The 13,320-nt window shown below is 37.6% G+C and overlaps 1 protein-coding gene across 3 annotated transcripts in view; it reads right to left on the bottom strand.

The window, feature by feature from the left end:
- Positions 1 to 2,160: 2,160 nt before the first annotated feature.
- Positions 2,161 to 13,320, bottom strand: part of LOC126090309 (uncharacterized) — a 107,262-nt gene continuing 96,102 nt past the window's right edge. For all 3 annotated transcript variants that reach the window (XM_049906977.1, XM_049906978.1, XM_049906979.1), the window contains one exon: positions 2,161 to 3,665. In XM_049906977.1, the coding sequence (XP_049762934.1) occupies positions 2,497 to 3,665 (1,169 nt within the window). In that variant the 3' untranslated portion in view covers positions 2,161 to 2,496. The remainder of the gene's footprint in view (positions 3,666 to 13,320) is intronic.

Raw genomic sequence — 13,320 nt, 5'->3', positions numbered from 1 at the left:
ATGTGTGTATTTTGTTGACTTCCACCTACCTAGGGAGAAATGACCATCACAATACAGTAGGGGAAATCCAAGATCGCACAAAAAGATTAAGGTGTCCTTTTTTCCCATATACTGTTTGAGACGGAATGGTGAGAAATAGTCTGAAAATGGTTTTATGAATCCTCTGCAAAACAGTGAAGTGTGAATTGCAGACTAAATGTAAATGTATATGTATGCAGATATATACGTAGTGCCTCAGCAGAAGATAATTTCAGCTAGACATGTCAAGCAATTTCTTTTCATGATACTGTCACATTTCAGAGAAAAGGACTGCAGTATATGCTTAAAATCTGAATAACATTCTACTTCTACAAACAATGGAAAATCCAGGTTGGAATGTAACAATATTATGGAAAGGAAAGTTGCTAATTACCGTATAGCAGAGATGCTGAGTTGCCTTTGTCAAAAGCACACACACACACACACACACACACACACACACACACACACACACACACACACACACACACAGAGAGAGAGAGAGAGAGAGAGAGAGAGAGAGAGAGAGAGACAGACAGACAGTTTGTGTGTGTGTGTGTGTGTGTGTGTGCGTGTGTGTTTGTGTGCGTGTGTGTGTTGTGTGCGTGTGTGTTTGTGTTGTGTGCGTGTGTGTTTGTGTTGTGTGCGTGTGTGTTTGTGTTTTTTGACGAAGGCCTTACTGGACAAAAGCTTTATTTGTGACAATCTTTCAGTTGTGTCTATCTGCGAATCAGCGTCTCCACTATATGGTGAGCAGCAACTTTCCTTTCCGTAATATTCTACTTATACACAATTATTTGTCATCACCAAAATTACTTACCGCGAAATTGGATAGTTTGTTTGCATGTAAGTATAGGATGAATAATTATTTCATGCTTATTTATTTATTTTTAATTTTCAAACTGGTTTTGGTGCAGAGAACTTACAACAAAGAAACTCTTCTTGTTTCTTGAGACTGTTACCTAGATGGGATAATCTTTGGTAGCTACATTTGTTATGGGTGATTTTTTAAATTATATTTTGTTAAATTCTTGTATGAAATGTAGAAGTACTTGTGACTGCTTATGCTATAGCAAGATAGCTCTTGCAGTGTTAGTTTATCCTACATTCTTGGCAAGATTACATACTTCAAGATGGAGACGATCACTGCAGACATAGTTCACACAGCGAGTGTTGCATGCTTCTGGGCCAATGGGCAGCCAGCCCAGATTGGCAGGCTGTAGTGAGCTAGCAGCCTGCAGTGAGCTAGCAGCCTGCAGTGAGCTAGCAGCCTGCAGTGTATGGCTGTGCTTCCAAGAGCTGTGTTAGTAATATACAGTGAAATAAAGCACCAACAGCTAACATTTTGATTTCATCTTCTTCTTTCAAGTCATAATCACTTGCAGATGACCGCATCCATGTACCTGATGTAAGTGTGATGTCAGCTGCTGTCGGATAGTCTTTATTGTGTACTTCTTTCACACAAATAAAGGACTACAGTATAAAAACTAAATCCATCACAGCAGCAGAAGGCATGTTGCTAATGTAATGAACTGTGTACAGAGCTATCTGAACTCTATTATGGTTTGATTAGAAAACAAATTTCATAAGTGGTACCTGTTGGTGTGTTAATCTGTCATCATACATAAATATGTACTAGCTTTTTTTTTTTTTTTTTTTTTTTAGTTCCTATGGGACCAAACTGCTGAGGTCATTGGTCCCTAAGCTTACACATTACTTACTGTAACTTTAACTTACCCAAGGACAACACGCAGATCCCAACCCGAGGGAGGACTCTAACCTGCAACGGGGAAAGCCATGCAAACCATGGCAATGTGCCTACAACCGTGCAGCTGTATTAGCTTCAACTGTAATGTACAGATACATATGTGCAAATATTTTAGACTGAGGACCAAGCTCCAGAGATGCATACAATGAATGAGAAGGTGTATACATTCATTCACAGCATTAAATATAAGGGATGCCACATGAATATTGTGTCTTCGTAACTCTTCAAATACTGAAAGCTATTTGTTGCCAATTTATGCAACAAGACCGTATGTACATAGGAGAATGAAGACAAATATGGACTAATCTTGGAAGTGACAAAGAATGAGACATCAGAATTAAAATAATTTAATGAAAAATTAAATAATTTGCTTTTTACACCACAATAATTGGAAACTTTAATGATTTGTATAATGTATCATAAATATACTAAATAAATCAACAATTCATATTTTTCTATATGTATATATTAGGTACTCTGTGAAAAATGGCAATGATGACTTTCAGTATAAAAAATTTAATGAAAATATTAATAAATAATATGTAAGAATCTGATTATAAAAAGGCAGTTAATATCATTGTACAATTTTTATAAACGGTCATCGAAAAAGTTACAAGTCACACACACAGCAATAATGGAAAAGCAGTCACACACAAACATTCACACATAATACTGGACATGCAACACAATGATATTCTTATGCACCTCACTTAGCTTTTTGTAATACGAGCATAAATATCAATGTTGCTATTAACACTACTTTCATAGTCATTATTTGAACTTCCATTATCAACTGCAGTACTGGATGTGTGTCTCACTTCTTCATAACCTGGTTCAGCATTTTGTTGTGAAACATAATTTGAGATTTGCTCACTCTGTGATGTACCAAGTGAGCTGTTGCAATGTAGTTTTACTTTCTCATAACCTGAAACAGTTTCACTATCAGAGTCTCTTGCTTCTTCATTATGGAGCCTTTCATATGGAGGCTCAACACTATTGACATCGAAGTAATTAACACTTTCATAGTTAGGATCATCCTGGTGAACAACTTCATAGGCTGAATCAGATTCTCCTCCTGATGTTCCTGAAACTACAGCATAGTTAGGTTCATGAGTATCACTGGTCATACTCTCATAATTTGGTTCATCAGTAGTTAATGTCATCTCTGGTAGATTTACACTCGTGAAGCCCATATGTAAATCTGTTCTCTTCTGTCCACTGTCTGTGCCTTTGTATTCATGTTTCATACCACCCTCCTCTCTGTTGTCTGTATTGTACTGATGAGGATCAGTTTTGCGCTGTGGCCGAAGCTGTTCATAATTCGGATCACAGTCTGAAGGATTACGCTGGACCTGATGTACAACCTCATAACCTGGGTCGTATGGCATAACTAAACTATTGGGCCCAACACTTTCATAACCAGGTTCCTGTTCTTTGAAATTTCCTTGCTTTGGGAGGTGTTCATATACAGCACTCTCATTTTGGATTTCAGTTTGCACTTGGGGTAATGCACATAAATCACTGCTACTGGCTTCTTCTACTGGGACAGCTTTGCTTGTTGTTACAGTACCAAAACTGTCACTAATTGGTTCAATCTGGGTAATACACTCATTTATAGCAGTAGCTTCTGCAAGCAGACTAGTGTCTCCCGACTGCTGAGGATGTCCAGCTAGTTCTGTGGGGGTCTCCACCTGACTAGCTGATTTGTGTTTCTTCTTCATCACCTTTGCATACATTTCTTCCAGACTTGTAACAGGTACAGTATATCTAAGCTCTGGACTGCCAACAGGTGGTGGAGGTAAGGGAGAATTTGCCTGACGCTTCTCTGGTTTTGGTGAACCCAAATTAATAACAGAGCTTGTTGCACTCGATGTTGATGCTGGAACAGATGAGCACTTATTTAGAAAGTATGATAAATGTATCTCTAAAACTAAATTCTATACTATGTAATCATTATTGTGTAAACAACAATCATCTTAACAATTTCAGCCACATCTGATTGCCTATTTGACATTTATTATTGAGAGAAATTCAGCTTTCCCTAGCCATTTTGTTATCACACTTTTTAACCTTCACACTTTCTAAAATCAATGCATTTCTTATGCAAAAGATCTTTTTTATTTGAGGAACACACACTATTTAATAGATCACTGCTCATTTCTTGATATTGAGATCTTCTGACATTGTACTCTGAAAGCTGTACAGGAAATTTCACAAATATGGTACTTAAATTTTACGAAAAGATTTTTCCTTGCTGTAAGTGTATTTCACTTCTAATAACATATATTACCAAATCACATTTGTACATAAATGTTAATATTTTCTTGCTCAAAATTTCATTACCATGTGCAAGCAATTGGACATAAAAGAGAAGCCATAAATGAAACTATATCCGTTATCAAAATGAAATGGTATAAATTTAATAGAATGAGCCAAACAGAAAGTGACGTATAATGTGACCTTGTCAAGTTAGTCCTATTTCTGAACTATTTTACCTTCAATGGCCGTGTATATGAACTATAAATGATCTAGCTATGGGGAACTTCCTATCAGGAGCTCTCTCATATATAGTTTAAGATCATGTCGAAAATGAATTTTTTGAACTTTGCAATGATCTGACTAAAATAGTTGCATATGAACATTACGTAGATAACACACTTATACTGGTGGATTGTGTACCTATTGTGTATACTTATGTTGACAACATCCGTACAATCCTGATTGTCCACAGAGGGATAAATAAATAACTAAATTGACATTCTTGATAAAGCAAACAGATGTTACCAATGGTTTAAATTGTTAGATAAAGATACCACTTTCACCACACAGCACGAGGTAACTGAAGTATTTTTATTTTGATCTGAAGTTTAAAAATGAAGTTGGTGACCACCTGTTCAATAGATTCTGAAAATCCATTACATCTGACTGCATACTTCAGATAGTTCTTGCCATCCATGACCCCTTAAAGCAGCATATTCCTGCTCAGTGATTGATAGGGTAGTCAAAATCCTTTAAGTGAGGTGAATATTAATGCTGAATTACCTACGCTGAAAAGGTAGCTTCTGAAAATAACATTGACCCAACACTATAATAGAAGAAACAAACTGGGAACAGAGATCAGGTCACATTACAGAGGAGTGAACAAAAGAAAAAAGATAGGCTTACAGTTTTTTTAACCATATTAGGGTCATATTTCCAACAAGATAAGTAATTTGTTTCAAAAAATTGGGCTGCAAATTGGCTTCAGGATAGAGAATACTTTATACATGACACAGATAAGTAATTATATGTAGTAATCTTTGCAAGTTTTACGCTGAGCAAACTGGGAGAAACTTCAAAATGAAGTTTAGAGAACATGTTAATGGTAGTGAATCCAATCCCTCTCAGCATTTAGTGGTCATTTAAGAGAGAGGAAGCATCCTGTTAATGATACTGCTAAAAGCATTCTTCATTAGGAATAAAATGTAGATTATCTAATGTCCTAGAAGAAATATAGTCACATGATGAAATATCAAATGTCCTTAATGAGCAGACAGAATTAAGAAATAAGATCTATACACATAAAACTTTGACAGTGTTTTAATCAGGTATGTTAGGATTAGAGTTTTCCCCATTTTCATGCATGTAGAATTAACTAAATCTGACAACATATGTTGGTCCCTTTCTGAGCTGAGAAACTCTTTATATGCTAGAGACAGATTTTGTTACCTTACCTCCACCTCCCTCAGTGTATTGTTCATGACAGTTAACATCAGCTTTTTTCCCTTTATATAGTCCACCATTATATACCTTATATATTCTAGCCTTGAATACTATCTGTCCACACACACACACACACACACACACACACACACACACACACACACACAATATCCTTATGTTACAGACACGTATGTATACATTTATTTGTTTGCCCTCTTTCAGATACCACTGATGATGGGATGTATGCTTGAATACTGGACTGGCAATTACACATTTTTACCTGCAGCTCATCACAGTGTACAGCAATATAACATTTAATGAAAATATAATAATAGTACTTCATGATGCACATAAGTCTGATAAGTCTGATGTACATCATTGGTATTTGACAAAAAGTGGGTCAACTGCTTTTGAATTAGCAATTAGTGGCATCTCAAAATAAATGTTCACATTTGGTTTACATCAACCCAAAAATATTGTTCACTCACAATACAGAACAGTAAGTATCAAAACATCTCTCCAAAGAGCTGTATCGGTGAAAAACTGCAAAACTAGACAACACACAGAAGCAGTAAGTAATAGAGCTATTAAAAAAAGTGAGAACATGTATATAAGAAATGCTTTATCAACTCGGAATGTGAGCTGAAACTGAAATGAGATTTCTGGTTTTGTGGGTGTGTAACACTTCTAAGTAGTATGATCTGTTGAGCATTTCATATGTCATTCATAATAAGCAATAACAGTAGTATCAGCATGAATATTTTAATTACATTGTAAATATAATAAAGGGAAACATTCCACGTGGGAAAAATATATCTAAAAACAAAGATGATGTGACTCACCAAACGAAAGTGCTGGCAGGTCGATAGACACACAAACAAACACAAACATACACACAAAATTCAAGCTTTCGCAACCAACGGTTGCTTCGTCAGGAAAGAGGGAAGGAGAGGGGAAGACGAAAGGATGTGGGTTTTAAGGGAGAGGGTAAGGAGTCATTCCAATCCCGGTAGCGGAAAGACTTACCTTAGGGGGAAAAAAGGACAGGTATACACTCGCGCGCGCACACACACACACACACACACACACACACACACACACACACACATATCCATCCGCACATACCAACATACCACATGTGTGCGGATGTGTGTGTGTGTGTATGTGTGTGTGTGTGTGTGTGTGTGTGTGTGTGTGTGTCTGTCCTTTTTCCCCCCTAAGGTAAGTCTTTCCGCTCCCGGGATTGGAATGACTCCTTACCCTCTCCCTTAAAACCCACATCCTTTCGTCTTCCCCTCTCCTTCCCTCTTTCCTGACGAAGCAACCGTTGGTTGCGAAAGCTTGAATTTTGTGTGTATGTTTGTGTGTCTATCGACCTGCCAGCACTTTCGTTTGGTAAGTCACATCATCTTTGTTTTTAGATATATTAATTACATTATAGCTTGATTTCGGAATGTTACACAAGATATTGAGCTCTACATGTCTTTTAGGCATTCCTCATACAGATGGTATTCATGTTCTTGCAATCAGCAGACAACTAATGATCAACCTGTTAGGCCTTTTCTTATAATGTGCTGTGAAACTTTTATTGAGCATCTGCCTGTAAACGTTATTCACAGCATTTTACCAGAGATGGTGTTCCTGTGAAAGGGCCATGGAATATTCATCCAACTTGCTCCTGAAAATTAGTCATGCTCATGCAATATGATATTTTCAATAAACAGCATTACAGCAGGGATTTAGATAATGCAAAGAATTGCAGAATGCGTCCTGGCTGCTGTGTTCAGCTCAAAATAGAGTGTGCTTGTAAGGCGGATTGAAATAGATTCGATATCTGCAATAAGAAGCTCTTTATAAAGTTCAGTTTGTAAAATATTAAAGGATCTATGAAGATGAATATGTGTCAGTTTCTATTAAGACTACTGTGATTTAAGTGAGCACAACAGACATACTTTTTCCATGCTTTGTGTATCAGTAATTCTAAAATAAAGTACTTTTTGACAAATACATAATAATGTAATATGCAGTTGCATTCTTATAGACTTATATGTTTAGTACAAGCCAAGACTGAGGAGATATTAAATTTGTTATACTTTTTTGTATCTTGGGAAAATAAAAACAGTTCCATAATCTTTGGAAGTGGCACAATAGCTGATATTAGACAACAAACAACATTTGAATTGTTAAAGAATTAGTTTGGAATTAATTTAAAGGGCTTTTTGTATGATCATTATTTCATCCACACAAATGCAAATGAACTCCACACAATAGATTGGAGGGAGCTACTCACCAACAAGGCAAGCCAACTTGCCATTATTTGTTACCCCCAACACATTCATAACAAACCTAAAAGTACACAGAAAAAGAAACTGAACAAGAAGTCTGGCAAAATGTGTTACAAGAAACAACACAGTAATGTTACTGAACATAGTAAAAAAAAATAATCCTTAGTCTCTGTGCCACTTCACTTCACTAGAACTATCTCGAGGAAAGACAGGAAAAAAATACAACAAAAAGCACAAATTTTTGCACAACAGAAATGGCTTCAGGCATTTTTACAATTTTGGTATTGGTCAGATGTAAACAAATACAGTTATGATGCTACTTCTGACAGAGATATACCTGTGGATCTGAAAGGTTTCCACTACTTAGCTAAAAACATGAAAGAAGAGAAAGAAACCTTTTTTTAAATATTAATAAAAAATGCAGTAACATGCGATTACTGCATCTTAACCTTTCAAAATTTTTTCTGCAGTATTAATGGTTAGTTGGAGTCAATACATGAAGGTATAAAAATTTTGTATTAAGTTATTTAACGACAAAAGTCACGTAATTACCTCAACAGTTCAGCTACAGCATTTTTCATATAATAAGGAATTTTGAGAGTGCTGAGTACTGTGGTATCCCTTTGAACAGATCTGTCTTTCCAGATTACAAAATCTAAATTTAAGAATGAGCCACCAGTGTTACTACACTGCACTATACTGTCACCGTATTAGCTGTGTTATGTGATATAATTAATGCTGCAATGTTTACACCATAGACTAAGTCCACCATTATGGTGTATCCATTTTACTTTGATATATGTTAACAAATAATAAATATTTAAATCAAAATAATATGATGTGCAGGTCATCCCGCCTGCCTTGGGTGTATCGGTAGTCTTTATTGCTCATTTTAAATTTTTTTCCACTTAGGCTTTCACTCTCAATAACCATGTACCAACTTCTGTGGACTATGTACCAAGTAGAATAGTCACCCTGCATTAAGTTGCTTGATACCCAAAAATGCTCTAGCTAAAAAGTCTCTATGCATCATGTCTAAGTGACCAACAGGGAGCATGGGAGGAAGATCATATGTTGGTTTGAGACACACGTTGGAGTGTCAAACAGGAGATTGACGCCCTCTCTGGCTCTGGTTCTCAGTGAAGTATGACATCTTTCCTCTCCTCACTGTCCTGATGGGTTTCCAACTTTGTTCCGCTACCACTCAACATCTGCTTGACTAACACGACAGGATGGAGGTCTTTTTTACAACCCAAGCACCCAACTGTACTTCACATTGTTGAATATAGTGAGAATATTGACCTTAAACCTTATGTTTTATTTAAAACATTCCCTATGGATACCAACTCTATTTGAAAGTCCTGAAGCAATCGCATTGCACCTGCACAGTTTATCTTGTAGGTAAGAATACAATTGCAAAGGACATGCTGAACAGCACTGGTCTAGAACTGATGGTACATAACAACAAACATTGTTTTTAAAATTTAACAAAAAGTTTTGTTCCATTCAATGTTTTGGACACATTTTCCATGTCTCATCATAAGTCTATACAGACCTCGAAACCATAGGTTTCATAAAAGAAGCCTTCCAGGATGAAGCTTTTATTTACCTTTGGGCAGGTGGTAGCATTTCAAAAATGCAACATGCACCATTCAAGCAAATCATAGTTTTGTAAACATGTGTTCTCTTTTACGACGAAGACAAAATTTCAGTTCAAAAGAGAAGTTAACAAAAGCTGTCAACACAAAAACTGGGACACTATGACTACACAAAAGCTGAATTAAATTTTCTATTATCTTATTTTGTTTGTGTAACATGGTTATGGGTAGTTGTTACTGTTATGTAACTACTCGGAGAATTCATTTTTTTAATTGAATTCCTCATACAATGCAGAAGACTTTCTCAAATGTAATAGTATGGCACATTCTATTTCTCATATTTGCATGTACTTGGCAGATCTAAGCAAAGATGAGGGCAAGAATTTCTTTTAGTAGTTAAAGAACAATGGCATAAGTCATGTAGTTATGATCTCTCTGAATTATAATATGAATTATAATAACCATTGTGAGCATTTTGCTGATATTTTTGGAAGGACATCTAGTGAATATGAAGACATCAGACATTTAATTGTTGATGGTTGTTGTTATATATAATGGACTAATAAACATAATTAATAGGTGTTACAAAAGCAAGAGAACTTGCAAATGTATGTGGCTGCATCTCAAAATATAATTCCAACTAAACAACAGTACATTATAGTGGACATATTAGAGTCACTACATATCCTCCCCCCCATGAACCATGGACCTTGCCGTTGGTGGGGAGGCTTGCGTGCCTCAGCAATACAGATAGCTGTACCATAGGTGCAACCACAACGGAGGTTGTTGAGAGGCCAGACAAACGTGTGAGTCCTGAAGAGGGGCAAGCAGCCTCTTCAGTAGTTGCTAGGGCAACAGTCTGGATGATTGACTGATCTGGTCTTGTAACACTAACCAAAACGGCCTTGCTGTGCTGGTACTGCGAACGGCTGAAAGCAAGGGGAAACTACAGCCGTAATTTTTCCCGAAGGCATGCAGCTTTACTGTACGGCATGGAGAGCTGCATCAAACCAGTCTCAGGACTGAAGACCACCACAACAACAACAACAACAACAACAACACATTCAATACGATAATCATCAACAATGGCACCTTGTACTCTGACACTGATCATCTTTGAGAAAATGTATTATTTGTACATCAAACATTTCCAGGTTAAGAATATACAGCGTACGAGAACATAAAGAAACATTTTCTAACAGCAGAACTTGTGAGGGGTGTTCAATAAGTAATGCAACACATTTTTTACCTTCAACCAATTTTGGTTGAGAAAATTTGGAATTTGTTGTGGGACATGGAATATTCCCACTTCAGCCCCTGTAGTTTCATGAAGTTCCAACAGGTGGTGGCATTATATGTAGCCTTCAAAATGGCATCTGTAGCAGAGGTGCATTCCTAGCAGAGAGCTGTCATCAAATTTCTTTTGGCAGAAAACCAGAGCATTGCAGATATTAATAGGTGCTTGCAGAATGTCTATGCTAACCTGGCAGTGAATAAAAGCATGGGGAGTTGTTGGGTGAGACGTCTGTAATCATCACAGCAAGTCGTGCAAACCTGTGTCATCTCTCACATGCTGGCTGGCTGCACACAGCTGTGATTCCTTCCTTCAATGCCGGAATGTAAGGGCACTCATTCAAGGTGATCGACAGATCACAATCAAACTCCTAGCTGCTCAGCTGGACATGTTGCTAGTACTGCTGACACACTCATCCATATTGGGGCACTCAAAGGTGTGTGCCCACTGGGTTCTTGTCGGCTAACAGAAGATCATAAAGAGCAATGAATGGCCATCTGAGTGGACTTGCTTGTGCGTTACGAGGCTGCCTGTAACAATTTTTTATCGAGCAGTGTCACAGTGATGAAGCATCAGTTCATCACTTTGAACCAGAAACAAAACTGCAATCCACCTCTCCTCTGGAGGAGAGAGAGAGAGAGAGAGAGAGAGAGAGAGAGAGAGAGAGAGAGAGAGAGAGAGAGAGAGAGAGAGAGGGGGGGGGGGGGGGGGGAGGGGGGGGGGGGGAGGGGTTCAAAGCTGCAAGGCCTCACAAAATCTGTGCACTTGAGAGGAACTCCAAACACTTCACTGGAATGTTTTTTCACCTACCCTACAGCTTGGATCTTGCACCATCCAACTTCTGTCTGTCAGCCCAACGAAGGGTGTGCTCCATGGGAAGTAGTACATGGATGATGTGGAGGTTATTGATGCAGCAAAACGTTACCTCCAACATCTACCAGTAGAGCAGTACCATGAGGGCATACAGGCACTCCCAGTAAAGTAGTGTACGGACATCACATTGAATGGAGTTTATGTTGAAAAATAGGGTTTTGTAATCAAAAGAGAGGACAATAATATGTTGTTGTTGTTGTTGTCTTCAGTCCTGAGACTGGTTTGATGCAGCTCTCCATGCTACTCTATCCTGTGCAAGCTTCTTCATCTTCCAGTACCTACTGCAACCTACATCCTTTTGAATCTGCTTAGTGTATTCATCTCTTGGTCTCCCTCTACAATTTTTACCCTCCATGCTGCCCTCCAATACTAAATTGGTGATCCTTTGATGCCTCAGAACATGTCCTACCAACCGATCCCTTCTTCTAGTCAAGTTGTGCCACAAACTTCTCTTCTCCCCAACTCTATTCAATACCTCCTCATTAGTTATGTGATCTACCCATCTAATCTTCAGCATTCTTCTGTAGCACCACATTTCGAAAGCTTATAGTGTACTGGAATCCCCAATAAAACCAACCTGCTTTCAGAAACAAAGGTGTTGCATTACTTACTGAACATCCCTTGTACAATTTAATCCGCATTTCAGTGATTTCTGCCAGAAATTTGCTCTCTATCAAGAAGACGGCCCAGTATATATTGTATCTGCGAAAGGCTGAGAAGATCCACTTTAATGAAACATGATGAGACTGCATGAATAATAATGTTGCAACTTGTCGAGTTTTCCAAACTGACTTACAAAGTGTGCTTCCATTTCCCATTACCAGCGACTTCAGTTGCTTATTAGAAGGACTATTATTGCTCCAATTTTGATTGCCGTGACTAGTCCTATGGCAAAACACTCATGTGTCTTTGGGACATAGGCTCATCATCCAAATTATTTCAAGAGATAGCTTCATGTAAGTAACAAAGGCACATATCTATTTACACTAATTTATGCACTGCACAAAACAATAATATAAATATGTGTATCACATGGGTGAAGTTAGTCATGCCGGCTGTTGGTTAGAAATGATATACCACAAATTTCTTATTTTCAGTCATTATTACCTGCTGAAAGACACAGATTTTAGAAATATTTACCTCCTCTGCCCTCTCTTTGTTTATCTTCCCCTCCTACCTGCCCCCCCCCCTCTCTCTCTCCCCCCCCTCCCTCCCCTCCCTCCCCCCCCTCTCTGTTCACCTCTTCTTTGCCCCTCTCTCTGACTTTGAGCCTTGTTTACGGATGTTGTAAAGGAAACTGTAATTGGAAGTTGAAGTAACTTAGAATGAATGGGTAAATCGGTTGGGATAATTGGCATACAGAGTATGAGAGAGACCTCTCCAGATGCTGGATCTATGAGCTATAGTGATTATTTTTTGAACGGTTTTAATCTCTAATAGGGGTACAATTACAAATTTTCAGATAATACAGATTCTGTAGATGTATTCTAATCATAAGCAAATACGCCATAAATAAAATTTTCCTGATTACTGTTAAAAATGACTGAAGAATGACACGAAACAGTACAATGTTGTGTATACAAATTTTGTTTAAAACTATACGTACAGAGAGATAATATATATTGGAGTAATGATCTGTTTAATGGTTTAAGTGCCTTGGTATTGTAGTTTAAGCTGACTGGGGGAAAGAAAACAATACATTTTCACTTTGCAGCACAGCATTGTTTTTTCTCAGTCAGTTTTAGCAGAAAACCAGGACAGTGTGGGTTAAAAAGAAATATA

Source organism: Schistocerca cancellata, chromosome 1 (genome assembly GCF_023864275.1).
Source record: "Schistocerca cancellata isolate TAMUIC-IGC-003103 chromosome 1, iqSchCanc2.1, whole genome shotgun sequence".
NCBI lineage: Eukaryota > Metazoa > Arthropoda > Insecta > Orthoptera > Acrididae > Schistocerca > Schistocerca cancellata.
The sequence above is the reverse complement of the archived record's forward strand: the minus strand, read 5'-3'. Positions and strand labels throughout refer to the sequence as shown.